The sequence below is a fragment of the Lagenorhynchus albirostris genome, chromosome 9, assembly GCF_949774975.1.
Source record: "Lagenorhynchus albirostris chromosome 9, mLagAlb1.1, whole genome shotgun sequence".
Classification (NCBI taxonomy): Eukaryota; Metazoa; Chordata; class Mammalia; order Artiodactyla; family Delphinidae; genus Lagenorhynchus; species Lagenorhynchus albirostris.
In genome coordinates, this window is record NC_083103.1 from 49,773,087 (window position 1) to 49,785,419 (window position 12,333).

The 12,333-nt window shown below is 48.7% G+C and overlaps 1 protein-coding gene across 1 annotated transcript; it reads left to right on the forward strand.

Moving 5' to 3' along the window:
- Positions 1 to 6,326: 6,326 nt before the first annotated feature.
- On the forward strand, positions 6,327 to 9,681 carry LOC132525299 (folate receptor alpha-like). Its single transcript, XM_060157838.1, has 4 exons — positions 6,327 to 6,476; positions 8,163 to 8,351; positions 9,109 to 9,244; positions 9,401 to 9,681. Exons 1-4 carry the CDS (start codon positions 6,327 to 6,329, stop codon positions 9,679 to 9,681), a joined length of 756 nt encoding a protein of 251 aa, XP_060013821.1.
- The last annotated feature ends 2,652 nt before the right edge of the window (positions 9,682 to 12,333 follow it).

A 12,333-nucleotide genomic window follows, 5' to 3' on the forward strand; every position in this document is an offset into this window, starting at 1 on the left:
CCAAGGTCCTACAGGGATCCTCTGCCAGCCTATTCTAATAGATGTATCTATTGTGTCCTGTGCCTTATAAATAATTTGGGGATGTGTGGGTTGGGGGTGGGGGCATGCCTCATTGCTTCATCATTCCTCTCGAGAGGCCCGAAGAAGAACTGGGACTAACATGAAGTTCAGCAGCAAGTAGGGGGTGGAAGTGGATCCCTTAGCCTGGGGCTCTTACTTCTGCACCAGCCTTCTCCCTCATGCCCCCTCCTATGCCACAAGGGAACAAGGGAATTGGTGGAGGGAAGCTGGGGAGAGATTGGCAGATGAGTTACCAGGCTCCTGAAAGTTTCTTTCCCTTTCCTTCCCTTATGGAGATGTTAGTGGGCAGATCCCCGTGATGAACACTTGCATTGTCTCCATTTTTTAAAAATGACAATTCTACAGTGAAAAATCATGCACATAGTAGAATGCTATAGCACTGAATTCCAGAAGAGGGATTGCTGGGTCAAGGAGTATTTGGATTTATAATTTTGATAGTTACAATTTTACAGGGGTTATATCATTGTGGCCCCCACTAGCCTTGTTTCCCCACAATCTGGTCAACACAGTATAGCGTTAAACTATGAATTTTCTGCTAAGCTGATTTTCTGCTAAACTGATAGGTGGGATAAAGGGCATCTCAGTGGAGTTTTCACTTGCCATGTTTCTTACCATGAGAACACAGTTTCTGAGATCTTTCCATATTGATCTACAAGATCTAATTCATTCTCTTCCATTGCTGGGCAATATTCCGTTCTATGTATAGATCACATTTAATTCAGTCACCTACTGATGGATATTTGAGGGAGGGAGGTTCTTTTACTCCAAATATTCCCTCTCTGGGTTCCTGGAATGCTCTTTTATACTCTGCAGGCTGGCTCCTTGTAGCCACTTAGATTTCAACCTATAATTAATTCCCCAATAAAATGACTTCTGACCACTCAACCAAAAGAAGTCCTCTTGTACAGATATCCATCCACTGTGTTTACTGTCTGACTTTTCCCTAACAAAACATACACACCTGAAAGCAGGGGCCACGTCTATGACATTTTGTGCCAGATACCCTGGGCCTGGGTCAGTGCCTAGCACAGAGGAGGTGCTTAGAAAGTGAAGGAATACATGCACTCATTCTGTCAGTCAGCAGATGCCTTCTGAACACCCAATCTGCCGGTGTCGGCCGACAGGGAGGGAATTGAGTACCTTGCGCTGTCTGGTGGGGGCAGACAGATGTGAGAACCAGTAACTCTTAGAACAGTGAGCTGAGGGTTTGCTCCAGGGGAGCACAGAGTGTGGCGTAGTTCCGTGGAAGCCCATAAAGGTTAGGGAAAGCTTCCAAAGCATAATGTTTGCCAAGCAGACTAGGTGGGGGAATGGCATTCCATGGAGAGGGTTCAGGAAGTGCAAAGGCTTGGAGGTGATAGAAGCACAGCAGAATTTCTGGGTGGCTAAGACAGAAGATAAGAGGGCAAGGGCAGGAAATGAGGCCAGAGAGAAACACTGGATCTGCAACCCTCGAGACTCTGATGCCCTCACAGTGCTCTCTCCTTTCTTTGTGGAAGAAGCCAGGCTTGGAATCAGACTCAGCTCTAGCCCCTCTTTGCTGCCTGGGAACCGCAGTTTTCGCAGCTGTGAGGATGTGTGATAAGCGACTGCGTATGCCATGGGCTGGCACTCAGGAAAAGCCCCAGTTTCTCTCATCCCTACTCCCTGCAGCCCAGAGCCCCACCCACGCAGGGCCAAAGACCTCCCTTTCATCTTTGTCAAGTCACAGGGCAGCCTTCAGATCGGGGTCCACAAGGATGCCAATGGCTAACTTGGCTGGTATTAAGCTTCCAGTCTGGGCGGATACTCTCGGGATCGGCTCCACAGTGGATGTTTGACTGTATCCCTCCCTGTTGGCCAGGTGGCCTGAGCACTGAGGATTCAGATTCAGAGCCTGGCATAAGGCTCAAGAAGGGCAGGGACTCCTCACGGATTAGAACTCCACCTCCAACTCACTTCCCACTTGCTGGTTGCTTCTTCTGAACCCCTGAGGTCTCAGAGGCCAAACATCACTCCTGCAGTGGAGGAACTATAAAGCCCAGTTTATGATCAGTTCCTGGCGCAGGGGTGGAGGATGGGGGACAGGGGTAAGTCCCATCTAGAGGAGCATCTAGAGGAATGCTTTTGGGCATTCCTAGACACCTGGTCATGATCCAATTAGGAGAAGGCTGCGCTGGGCTTGTAAAGCCAGGAGGCAGGTCTGGGGGTTCTAGCAGCCCCCTACCTGCTCAGGTCTTCAGACGGCTTAACCCTCCCAAGTTATCACAGAAGTCAAGTATGGCTCACTCCGAGGGAGAGGGAAAGCAGGGCACAAGCTGGGGGTCTCCTGGGAGTTGATTTCTCCACCCTCCCCCCCCACTGGAGTCAATTTCTTTGCAGGCTCTTTAGGGCTTTCCTTCCTGGCTGATTCTCCTGCAGTGATCCAGCTGCCTCCTCTGGCTCCCAGCCCTGCCCCCTGCTCCATGGGCTCAGACCTGTGGCCTTTCCAAGGATAGTGAGGCCCCATGTTCCTTAAACTTCTGCTGCCATCATAGGCTGATGGCTCCCACATCCAACCTCGACCCTTCCCCGGGCTTTCACCTCTACCACCACCTCCCCGCCGGGTTGCACACAGGCACCTCGACAAAACAGAGCTCAACGTTCACTCCGGCCCAAATTTGCTCCTCCCCTCTTCCCTTTCCCCACCAGTGGTACCAGCCTGGCCTCAGAGGGTGAAAAAAGAAAGGCTTCTGTCCCTGGCTAGGGTAGGAGTGGTGGGAGGAGTCTACATTAGAGCAGACTCTTAGCTGCTGGAGAAAAGGGACTTGTGTGTGAGTGGGTAGGGGAGTGGGGGGAAGGGAGGGGAGCTGGAGCCTTGGAATAACTGAGGCTCTGGTAGCCTGAACATCTGTGATTTTATAGCTGTAGGTGGGCGATGCCTGAGGCTGCTGAGGTTGAAGAGTTGGTGGCTCTGTAAGTTGGGGATATGGGAGCTCCATACTCTCTACAGCTGCCTGGGAGCTGGGAGGCCCGAGCTCCAGCCCTTGCCCTGCAACGAGCTCTGTCCTGATTCTCTGGGTCTCGTTCTCTTCATCGGTATAACAGGATGAGGGTGTTAGAAGTGGAGCAGATTTCTTTAAAGGATCCCAGCAACTCAGGCTGCAAGGTTTTCTCAGACCTGAGTTTAGGGGAGAAAATGGAATAAGTGGGGCCTGGGGACTGGCCTTAGGCCTGCACTATTAATCCAGTCCCTCCCACCCATCACCCTTCCTTGGAGGCCTTGCTGGAGCCCACGTGCAATAATTAACTCCTGGGTGGCCTTCGCCCTATCCTAAGCGCCTCTCCTGGGCCACATTCCCACTGCCCGTCTCCTAGGCCACTAAGCTCCTTCTGTCCCCTAGACTGAGGCAAGGGGACAGCAGAGCAGAGCAGAAGCCTGAGCCAGACCGAGGGCCACCTCTTCTCCCAGGTATGCCACTCTGCACCCCCTCTCAGAGCAACACACCCTAGGGCACTCCCAGCAAGTATTAAAGGATTTGAACTGGGAGGATCCACTGCCGAAAGGCAGAGAATCCAGAAGCAGAGACGGGGCCTGCCCAAGGTTAAACTACAAGTTAGCAGAACCCAGGACTCGCCTTTCAGCACAGCACTGAGTTCTCAGAGCTTCAAGTCTGGGACCCTGGGGGGAGGGGTGGCAGTGTAGAGGATGGTGATTGGTGGTGGCGGTGGGGTCTGAGCTGGACCCAGAACTGAAGCTGAGACTAGGAGGGGGGAGGGGCTTGCAGGGTGAGGTAGGTGGCATGGAGGGGAAGAGAGCTCTGGCTCTAGAAAGCAGCCACAGCAAGAAAAACCACCGACTGACTGAGTGGGATCCAGCAGGACCTGGGGAAAGGGTTTTCTCAGCCCTCCCAGTACTCCCCCAGTACTCTGTGTCAGTTACCCCCATGGGAGCCTCAGCACAGGGAAAGAGCAGGGGACAAAAGCTGAAGGAGCTCTGGACTTGAGGGTCCTGAGTTGGACTTGGGTGGTCCCTACTGTGTGACTTGGGACACGTTCCTCAACCCACGCCCAACTGATTCCTCAATCCGTGCCCAGCTGGCTAGTATTTCTTAGGGTTTTCCCCCCTACATTTAATCCTCAGGTGAGGAAGCTAAGCCTCAAGATAATGTGAGTTATTTTCTCCCAAGGTCAAGCAGGAGGGGGAGTGTGAGAGCTGGGATCATGGACAGGCGGATCTGGAATCCTGTGCTCTAAACTGCTAGACTTTGTTTCCCCAAAGGAGCCTGATCCTGAATCACCTGGCATTTCTAAGAGTACAGATTTGTCCTGTGCTCTTGGAGATCAGGGAGTGATGGGATCAATGGAGAGATGATTGGGTCCTGGAATGAATGAATTAGCAAATGAATGAACACTGGAATAAACAGTGTAGCAGGATAATGGATTGTGGAAGGGTGTGAAGTGAGGAGAGCTAGGTGGGAATATAATCCCAGGTTTCCCCCAGCCCTGCTGGGCAGAGTCAGCCTGGAGTCCACCCAGTTCAGGCCCCATCCAGGAGGCCCAGGCAAGATGCTGGAGTCTTGCAGAAGATGGGGGCAATGTGGTGGCGAGGCAACTTTGTGAGCAGGGAGGATGCATAAGCTTTAGGAGCTGTAAGAAATGAATTCTGAGTGTTTTAGGAGAACCAGGCACCTGGTGACCAGCGGCATGAGGGAACAGGCACCTCTCAAAGCTCAGCGTCAGAGGTCAGGGGATTGAGATGCTATGAAGGCCAAGGAGAGGCCAGCTCTGTAGCAGGGGTTCAGGAGCCTCCCTAGGCCCCAGGGGTGGTGGGCTGTTTGGCTGCCCATGTCCACCCCCAAGCCTCTGCCCTGTGACATCCTCCAGGTCACAGGGTCTCTGGGAGAGGCCAAATAATGAGGCTGGAAAGGGCTGGAAGCAGGGCTTTTTTTTTAAACATTTATCTGCATCTGGAGTTCCAAAACTAAGATAAACTTTTACACAAAGTCATTTGGTGTCAAAATCTGACCTGAGGGCTTCCCTGGTGGCGCAGTGGTTGAGAATCTGCCTGCCGGTGCAGGGGACACGAGTTCGAGCCCTGGTCCGGGAAGATCCCACATGCCACAGGGCAGCTAGGCCTGTGCGCCACAGCTGCTGAGCCTGTGCTCTGGAGCCCGCGAGCCACAACTGCTGAGCCCGCGCGCCTGGAGCCCGTGCTCTGCAACAGGGGAGGCCACCGCAATGAGAAGCCCACGTACCGCAGCAAGGAGCAGCCCCCGCTCTCCGCAACTAGAGAAAGCCGCGTACAGCAACAAAGAACCAAAGTAGCCAAAAATAAAAAAAAATTTTTAAAAAAAATCTGACCTGAAAATTAATGTGAGGTTATTATAGTTCTTACTTATTCCACCAGTATACCTATTTTCTTCCCCACAGAATGTGTGCTTGATCATTGACTGCCTGTAAATTGTATATCTTATTTTGTATTACCTTTGATAAAATTGCCAACTAAAGAATGTCACTGCCACCCAGGTTCTATAAGGATTAAGTTATTAGTGACTGCAGTTGCTGACCTTTAACACACACTAGAAGAAATTCAGGGTGGAGATCAGGAACAAGGCACTCTGTGCTCTGGGAAAATTGGCAGAACAGGCCTTTCGGATGGTTAGATATTTTTAGGAAAAAATTTTATGAACACCAATTCTTGCATCTTCTCATATCTAGAAAAGCACTAAAACCATTACCTAAGATATCTGTTCCTTGCGACTAGCTGCAACCTTCTCCCGAGATGTGTGCTTGACTGCACGTACCCCTTGGCCGAAATCACATATGTACTGATCTCCCCCTTCACCTCTTCAGAACAGTTTTGCAGAGCAGTCTCCTGGGCTATAGACACTGAGTCAACTCAACTCAGAGCTCTTACATTGTACATTTTTTTCAGTCAACAAAATCTGAAAAGTTTTAAGCTCTGAAACATTTGCCTCCAAGGATTTCGAGCAAGGGATTGGGAACCTATGGCAATCTCCTGGCTATTTCTGCATTTTGCCCAAACTCCATCCCTTAGTTGCGCTTGATCCTCATGATCTTGTAAAGAAGCCAGGGAGATCCCAGCCAGGTACTGTCCCAGACCCAACCCTCCCTGAGGCTGGCAAGACTAGGGTGTCAGTCTGATCCGCCCTAGGCTCCACCCACCTAAGACTGTTATTAACACCTTGAGGACCCACCTCTGCATTCCCGCATTCTCACATTCCTTGCTGCCTTTGACCACAGTTATTTCTTCAGGGACAAGCATGGCCTGGAAGACAACGTGGCTACCGTTCCTTTTGGTAGGGGTGGCTGCCGTATGGACAGCCCGGCCCAGGACTGAGCTTCTCAATGTCTGCATGAATGCCAAGCACCATAAGGAAAAGCCAGGTCCCGAGGACAAGCTACATGAGCAGGTGGGCCGAGAAGTGGTCTGGGTTGGGGAAGAGCTGCCTCAGCGAACGTCTGCCTGCCTCCTTGGTGGAGGCAGGGAGGCCGCCTGAGCAGGTCTTCAGTTTGCACTGGTTTATGGGCGACATTTTAACACATACTGCGTGCCCAGTGTTGTCAGGCAATTCCAAGAGCTCAGCTTCTTGGTTGTTGGGTTTCCGTGTTACTAAAATCAGGAAGCAGGCCTGGAGAAGAGCCTGGAGAGACCTGTCTGGGGGGTTGATTTTGATTTCTGAGTTTAGACTGGGGCTAACCCCTCCAAGGATCTGAGAGGAGAAAGAGCACACTGCACGTGGCGGCTTCTTTTCTGCCAGCCCCAAACAGCTCAGGAAAAGAGGGTCTCTCACAGTGAGGCTGGGTGCGAGACAAACATGTCCTCTGGGGCTGTCAACCCTATTGGACCTGAGGTCTCCTTCCTATGCCAATGACTTTGCCACAATCCCTTCAATCTCCTGAACCTATCTAAAAGTTTAAAAAAAAAAAAGTCAATGTGATGTCATAGCTGTAAAGAAAAAACCAAAAGGCAAGTCACTTGAACTATGCATTTCAATATGTAAATGTTCATATTTATCTCATCAGCAGATAATGGTCACAGTCCGCTATTTGTGCTTGTTTTGCATCATTGAGCCCCTAGCTGCCAGTGCAGCCTGACAAGTGGTGGTACTACTTGGATACTTCCAGCAGCCTTGACTTTACCCTCTTCAGCCTATATATTTTTTATTTTATTTTATTTATTTTTTTGCTGTACGCGGGCCTCTCACTGTTGTGGCCTCTCCTGTTGTGGAGCACAGGCTCCGGACGCGCAGGCTCCGGACGCGCAGGCTCAGTGGCCATGGCTCACGGGCCCAGCCGCTCCGCGGCACGTGGGATCTTCCCAGACCGGGGCACGAACCCGCGTCCCCTGCATCGGCAGGCGGACTCTCAACCACTGTGCCACCAGGGAAGCCCCTTCAGCCTATATATTTTTTAAAGTGCACATCTTAATATTGTGCTTTTATACTAAATTCTAGGCCATGGGTTTTCATTCATTCAATAAGAATGTACTGAGTATTTCTGTAATAGAACTATTCTGGGGTTGCAGTTTATTTAACTTGCTTCCTTACCTCCAGGTCTTTCTCACCTTCTGAAAGAGGCTTAATCTTACCCTTGTAGAAAATAATTTCCCATTCCTCTCCCGCTTTGTTTTTTCCCAAAGCAATTATCCAGTGATAAGTTTTCCTTGTGTTCCCAGTTTCTAGAAAAATGCCTGGGTTAGAATAAGTAGGAGCTCAATAAAGACTTGAATTAATGAATGTTGTGATGACTGCATCTCTGGGTGAGGCTCCCTCCTGGGACTCCACAGTCTTGGAAAGCCTTCTCCCCCAAAGAAGGCCCCCCAGTAGCAAGTGTTTCCCTGAAGACTGTGTTGGGGAATCAAGGACTAAAAGGGGAGAGGCTATGCATGTGAATATTCTGGTTATGCTGGGTGTGAGAGTTAAAAGTCAGTATTATTATTGCCTCTACCCCACAATGAGAGCTCCTCAAGGCCAGGCTTAGAGGCAGCCTCCCCAGCGACGGTTCCTCTGGGTGACCTACGCGAGGCAGAGGAACCACATTCTGGAGGAGATGGCCATGGTGGGTCAAGGACTTAGCCCCGTGTCTTCCCCTCCCAGTGCAGTCCCTGGAAAAAGAACGCCTGCTGCTCTGTCAATACCAGCCAAGAAGCCCATAAGGATATTTCCTACCTGTACAGATTCAACTGGGACCACTGTGGCAAGATGAAGCCCGCCTGCAAGCACCACTTCATTCAGGACACCTGCCTCTACGAGTGCTCGCCTAACCTGGGGCCCTGGATCCAGGAGGTATGGGTACCATCCCCACAGACATGAACCTCAGCAGAGGGCAGGGCCCACCGGCCACTTGCAGGGAGGGCGTGGCCCAGGAACTCTGGACTGAGGGTGGTAGTGAACGCAGCTCTCTTGCCCCTTTCCTGTTTGCCCATTTCTGTTCCCCTCTAACCTTAAAGGAGCCTAATTATAGGAATGAGATCACCAGGCAATTTAACCTAACTCCTGACTTATGCTCTCCTGAATAGACACTATGCCTTGCCTAACCTGTTGGTTCTTTTCCTAGATTAAAAGTAAGAATGAAGAATTAAGTAGTTAAAAAATGACTAGCTCTCTACCTCCAACAGCTCCCTTAGCAATCCTGCAGGCAGATCACTTGGGCAAGATAATATCTGAAGAGAGAGTCAGCCAGTCTGGACACAATGGAGAATGATGCAGAATCCAACCTCCTGCCTTGATGATTCACTGAGATTCTTTCCCCTTTTTCCCTTTAAAAACTGTCATGGCTGAGCAGAATCTTCGGAGTTGGTCTCGGGACATGAGTTCACCTTTTCCCCAGATTGCCGGCTTTTCTGATTAAAGCAACTTTCCTTTCTACTGACACTGGCCTCTCTCTCGCCTCTCGATTATGGGCTTTTGAGCAGAGAACAGCGGAACCGGAGTTTGGTAACAGTAGAGGCACCGCCCCCTCCCCCAGCCCTGGACCCCATCAAGGCTGTAGCAGCTGAGATCCCTGGCTGACTGGAGCCCTCCCTCCCCCCGCTCCCCCCAGGTGAACCAGAGCTGGCGCAAAGAACGGTTCCTGAACGTGCCCCTCTGCAAAGAGGACTGTCAGAGCTGGTGGGAAGACTGCCGCACCTCCTACACCTGCAAGACCAACTGGCACAAGGGCTGGAACTGGACCTCAGGTGAGGGACTGGGTGGGGGTGGGGGCGGGGGGAGGGAGGGGTTTGGAGGTGGAGTGGGTGTGTGGAACGAGTATATGGAGATTTGAGGCTGTGGGGCTGGTGGAACAAGAGACGGTTCTGGACCCAGTGGCTACAGGTCTTCCATCCTCCCCACAGGGTATAACCAGTGCCCAGTGAGAGCTGCCTGCCACCGCTTTGACTTCTACTTCCCCACGCCTGCTGCTCTGTGCAATGAAATCTGGAGTCACTCCTACAAAGTCAGCAACTATGGCCGGGGCAGCGGCCGCTGCATCCAGATGTGGTTCGACCCGGCCCAGGGCAACCCCAACGAGGAGGTGGCGAGGTTCTACGCTGAGACCATGAGTGGGGCTGGGCTCCATGAGGCCTGGCCTCTGCGTTTCGGCCTGGTCCTAATGTTGCTCTGGCTGCTCAACTGAGCTCCTTTTATTTTCTGATACCTGGACATCCCTGCCCTGTTAAGAGCCACAGCTCCCAATTCGTCAGTTTCTGTTTCTTGGTGGGAACTCTTGACTGTTTGAATAAAACCAGACACCCCACATGTGTCGGTCGTGTCAGTCATTTGAGTGTGAATGGAAATGTGACTTGTGCTTCCCAGTTCCCACTGATTGAAGCTAGTTAGACTTGGTCAGTTCTCAGCTCTGATACTTGCTATGAACTTGCCAGATAACTTAACTATTCTTCCAAGCTGGGACACAGTCATACCTTTCAATTTCATTTTTCACTACAGCTCTGGTCTAGAGCCAGGCCCAGGATTTTATCATTTGAATTGGACCCAAGCCTCCCAGGGTTAACTGTTCTGCCCCGTGCTCAGCTCTCCAATAGAAGAGAAGGGAATAGGAGTGTCCAGCATGTTCTGGATGGCTGGCTGGGAAGAAGTGAAGGGTAGCCACAGGAGCTCTAACCCCCTAACAGATAACACCCCAAAGCGCTATCTGCCGGGCACCGTCCCAAATGCATCTTAAAGGGATAACAGACCCCAGGCCTGACTAGAGGAGCTAAGCCTGAGCTAGTCTGGCAGAGCTAGGGTTGGAACCCACACCTAGATGACTAGAGCAGGTCCCAAACCAATGATCTGACAGATTTTTAGGCAGTGTTCCTACATTAAGCATAATTTGTAGAAGTTGTAATAAGCTAGGTTATGTTACAGCAACATCCCTAATACCTCAGTGCCTTCACACAACTAACACTGATTTCTTGCTCAAGCTATGGTGCTTAATATGGGTTGTCAGGGGGATTCTGCTTGTCACTTAGGGGCCCAGGCTGATGGAGACTCCATCTCATCACACACTTCCATGAGACAGGAATAGGGAACTTGGTGAATTCCATATAGGCTCTTAAAACTTCCACCCATCACTTATTTCATTGGCTAAATCTAGTCATGACCATGACTAACTTCCAGGAGGCCAGGAAAAATACGGTCCTAACACATGCCTGGAAGCAGAGGGGAATCAGGATATTTGTCAACAGACTTACAGGCTGCTGCAAAGACCTTATTATGTTATGGTCAGTTATATTTCTGGCATGGTCATGGTTACAAATTTAATTTTTCAGTTAGATCCTGGCAAGAAGAACCAACTCTTTGAACTTATACATAGAACTATATCAACACAAAAAGTGGAGCAATGCACTGGCCACCACCCTGTCACTCTTGTGAACACAGCCATTCAATGTTTCATTCTCTATAGAGCCAGTGACACTATTTATACACATGACTTGTTTACAGATATATTAGAATTAGTGAAATTTAAGATAAGTACCATCTCAATCCAATATACCTTATCAAAGGCCTATTTTGCTGTTTCTGAACTGTTTCTAAAAATACTGGTTAGAATCCCACTTTCTGTAGTTGTCATCCTCAACTTCTGAGGAGTCATTAGCTTGAGGATGTATTAATAATTTTCCAAATTAAGATTTCCTAGAGCAGCAGTACTGGCATAAAAATAGACATAGAGATTAATGAAACAGAATTGAGAGTCCAGAAATAAACCCTTATATTTATAGTTGATCGATTTTTGACAAAGGTGCTAAGGCAATTCATTGGGATAAAAGATAATCGGTTCAATAAGTGTGCTGGTACAATTGATTATCCACATACAAAAAGATGAATTTAGACCTTCAACTCATAACATAAACAAAAATAACTCAAAAGGGATCATAAACTTAAATGTAACAGATAAAAGAATAAAAACTTTAGAAGAAAACAGGAGAACACCTTCCAGACCCTGTGTTAGGCAAAGATTTCTTATATTAATGCTTCCACCCATCATTTGTTTCTTTTTTGGACCAAAAACACAGTCGATAAACTGGACATCATCAAAATTCAAAACTTCTGCACTTCAAAAGACATCATTAAGAAAATAAAAGACAAGAAATAGCCAAGAGGAAATATCTGCAAAACACATATCTGATAAAGGACTTATATCCATAATATACAAAGAATACCGACAACTTAATAAGACAAACAACAAATTAACTAATGGGCTAAAGAAATGAATAGATATCTTATCAAAGAAAGTACACGAAAAGATGCTCAACATCATCAGTCATTAGGAAAATGCAAATTAAAACCAAAATGAGATACTATTTCATACCCACTAGAATAGCTACAATAATAAGACAGGCAATAACAAATGTTCATAAAGATATAGAGAAACTGGAACCCTCCTATATTGCTGATGGGAATATAAAACGGCACTGTCCTTTGGAAAACAGTGTGGCAGTTTCTCAAAAGGTTAACACAAAACTGTCATACGACCCATCAATTCTACTTCTAAGCATCTACTCAAGAGAAATGAAAATACATATCCACACTAAGACTTGCATGTGAATGTTCATAGCAGCATTAGTCGTAATAGCCCCAAACTGAAAATAAGCTCAATGTCCATCAAATGGTGAGTAGACAGACAAAATGTGTCGTATCCATACAACAGAATACTATTCAGCAATAAAAAGTAATGAACTACTGACATATGCTATGTCATGGGTGAATCTTAAAAACATTATGCTAAGTGAAAGTCCATTTGTATGAAAGTTCCAGAAAAAGCAAATTTATAGAGACAGAAAGTACA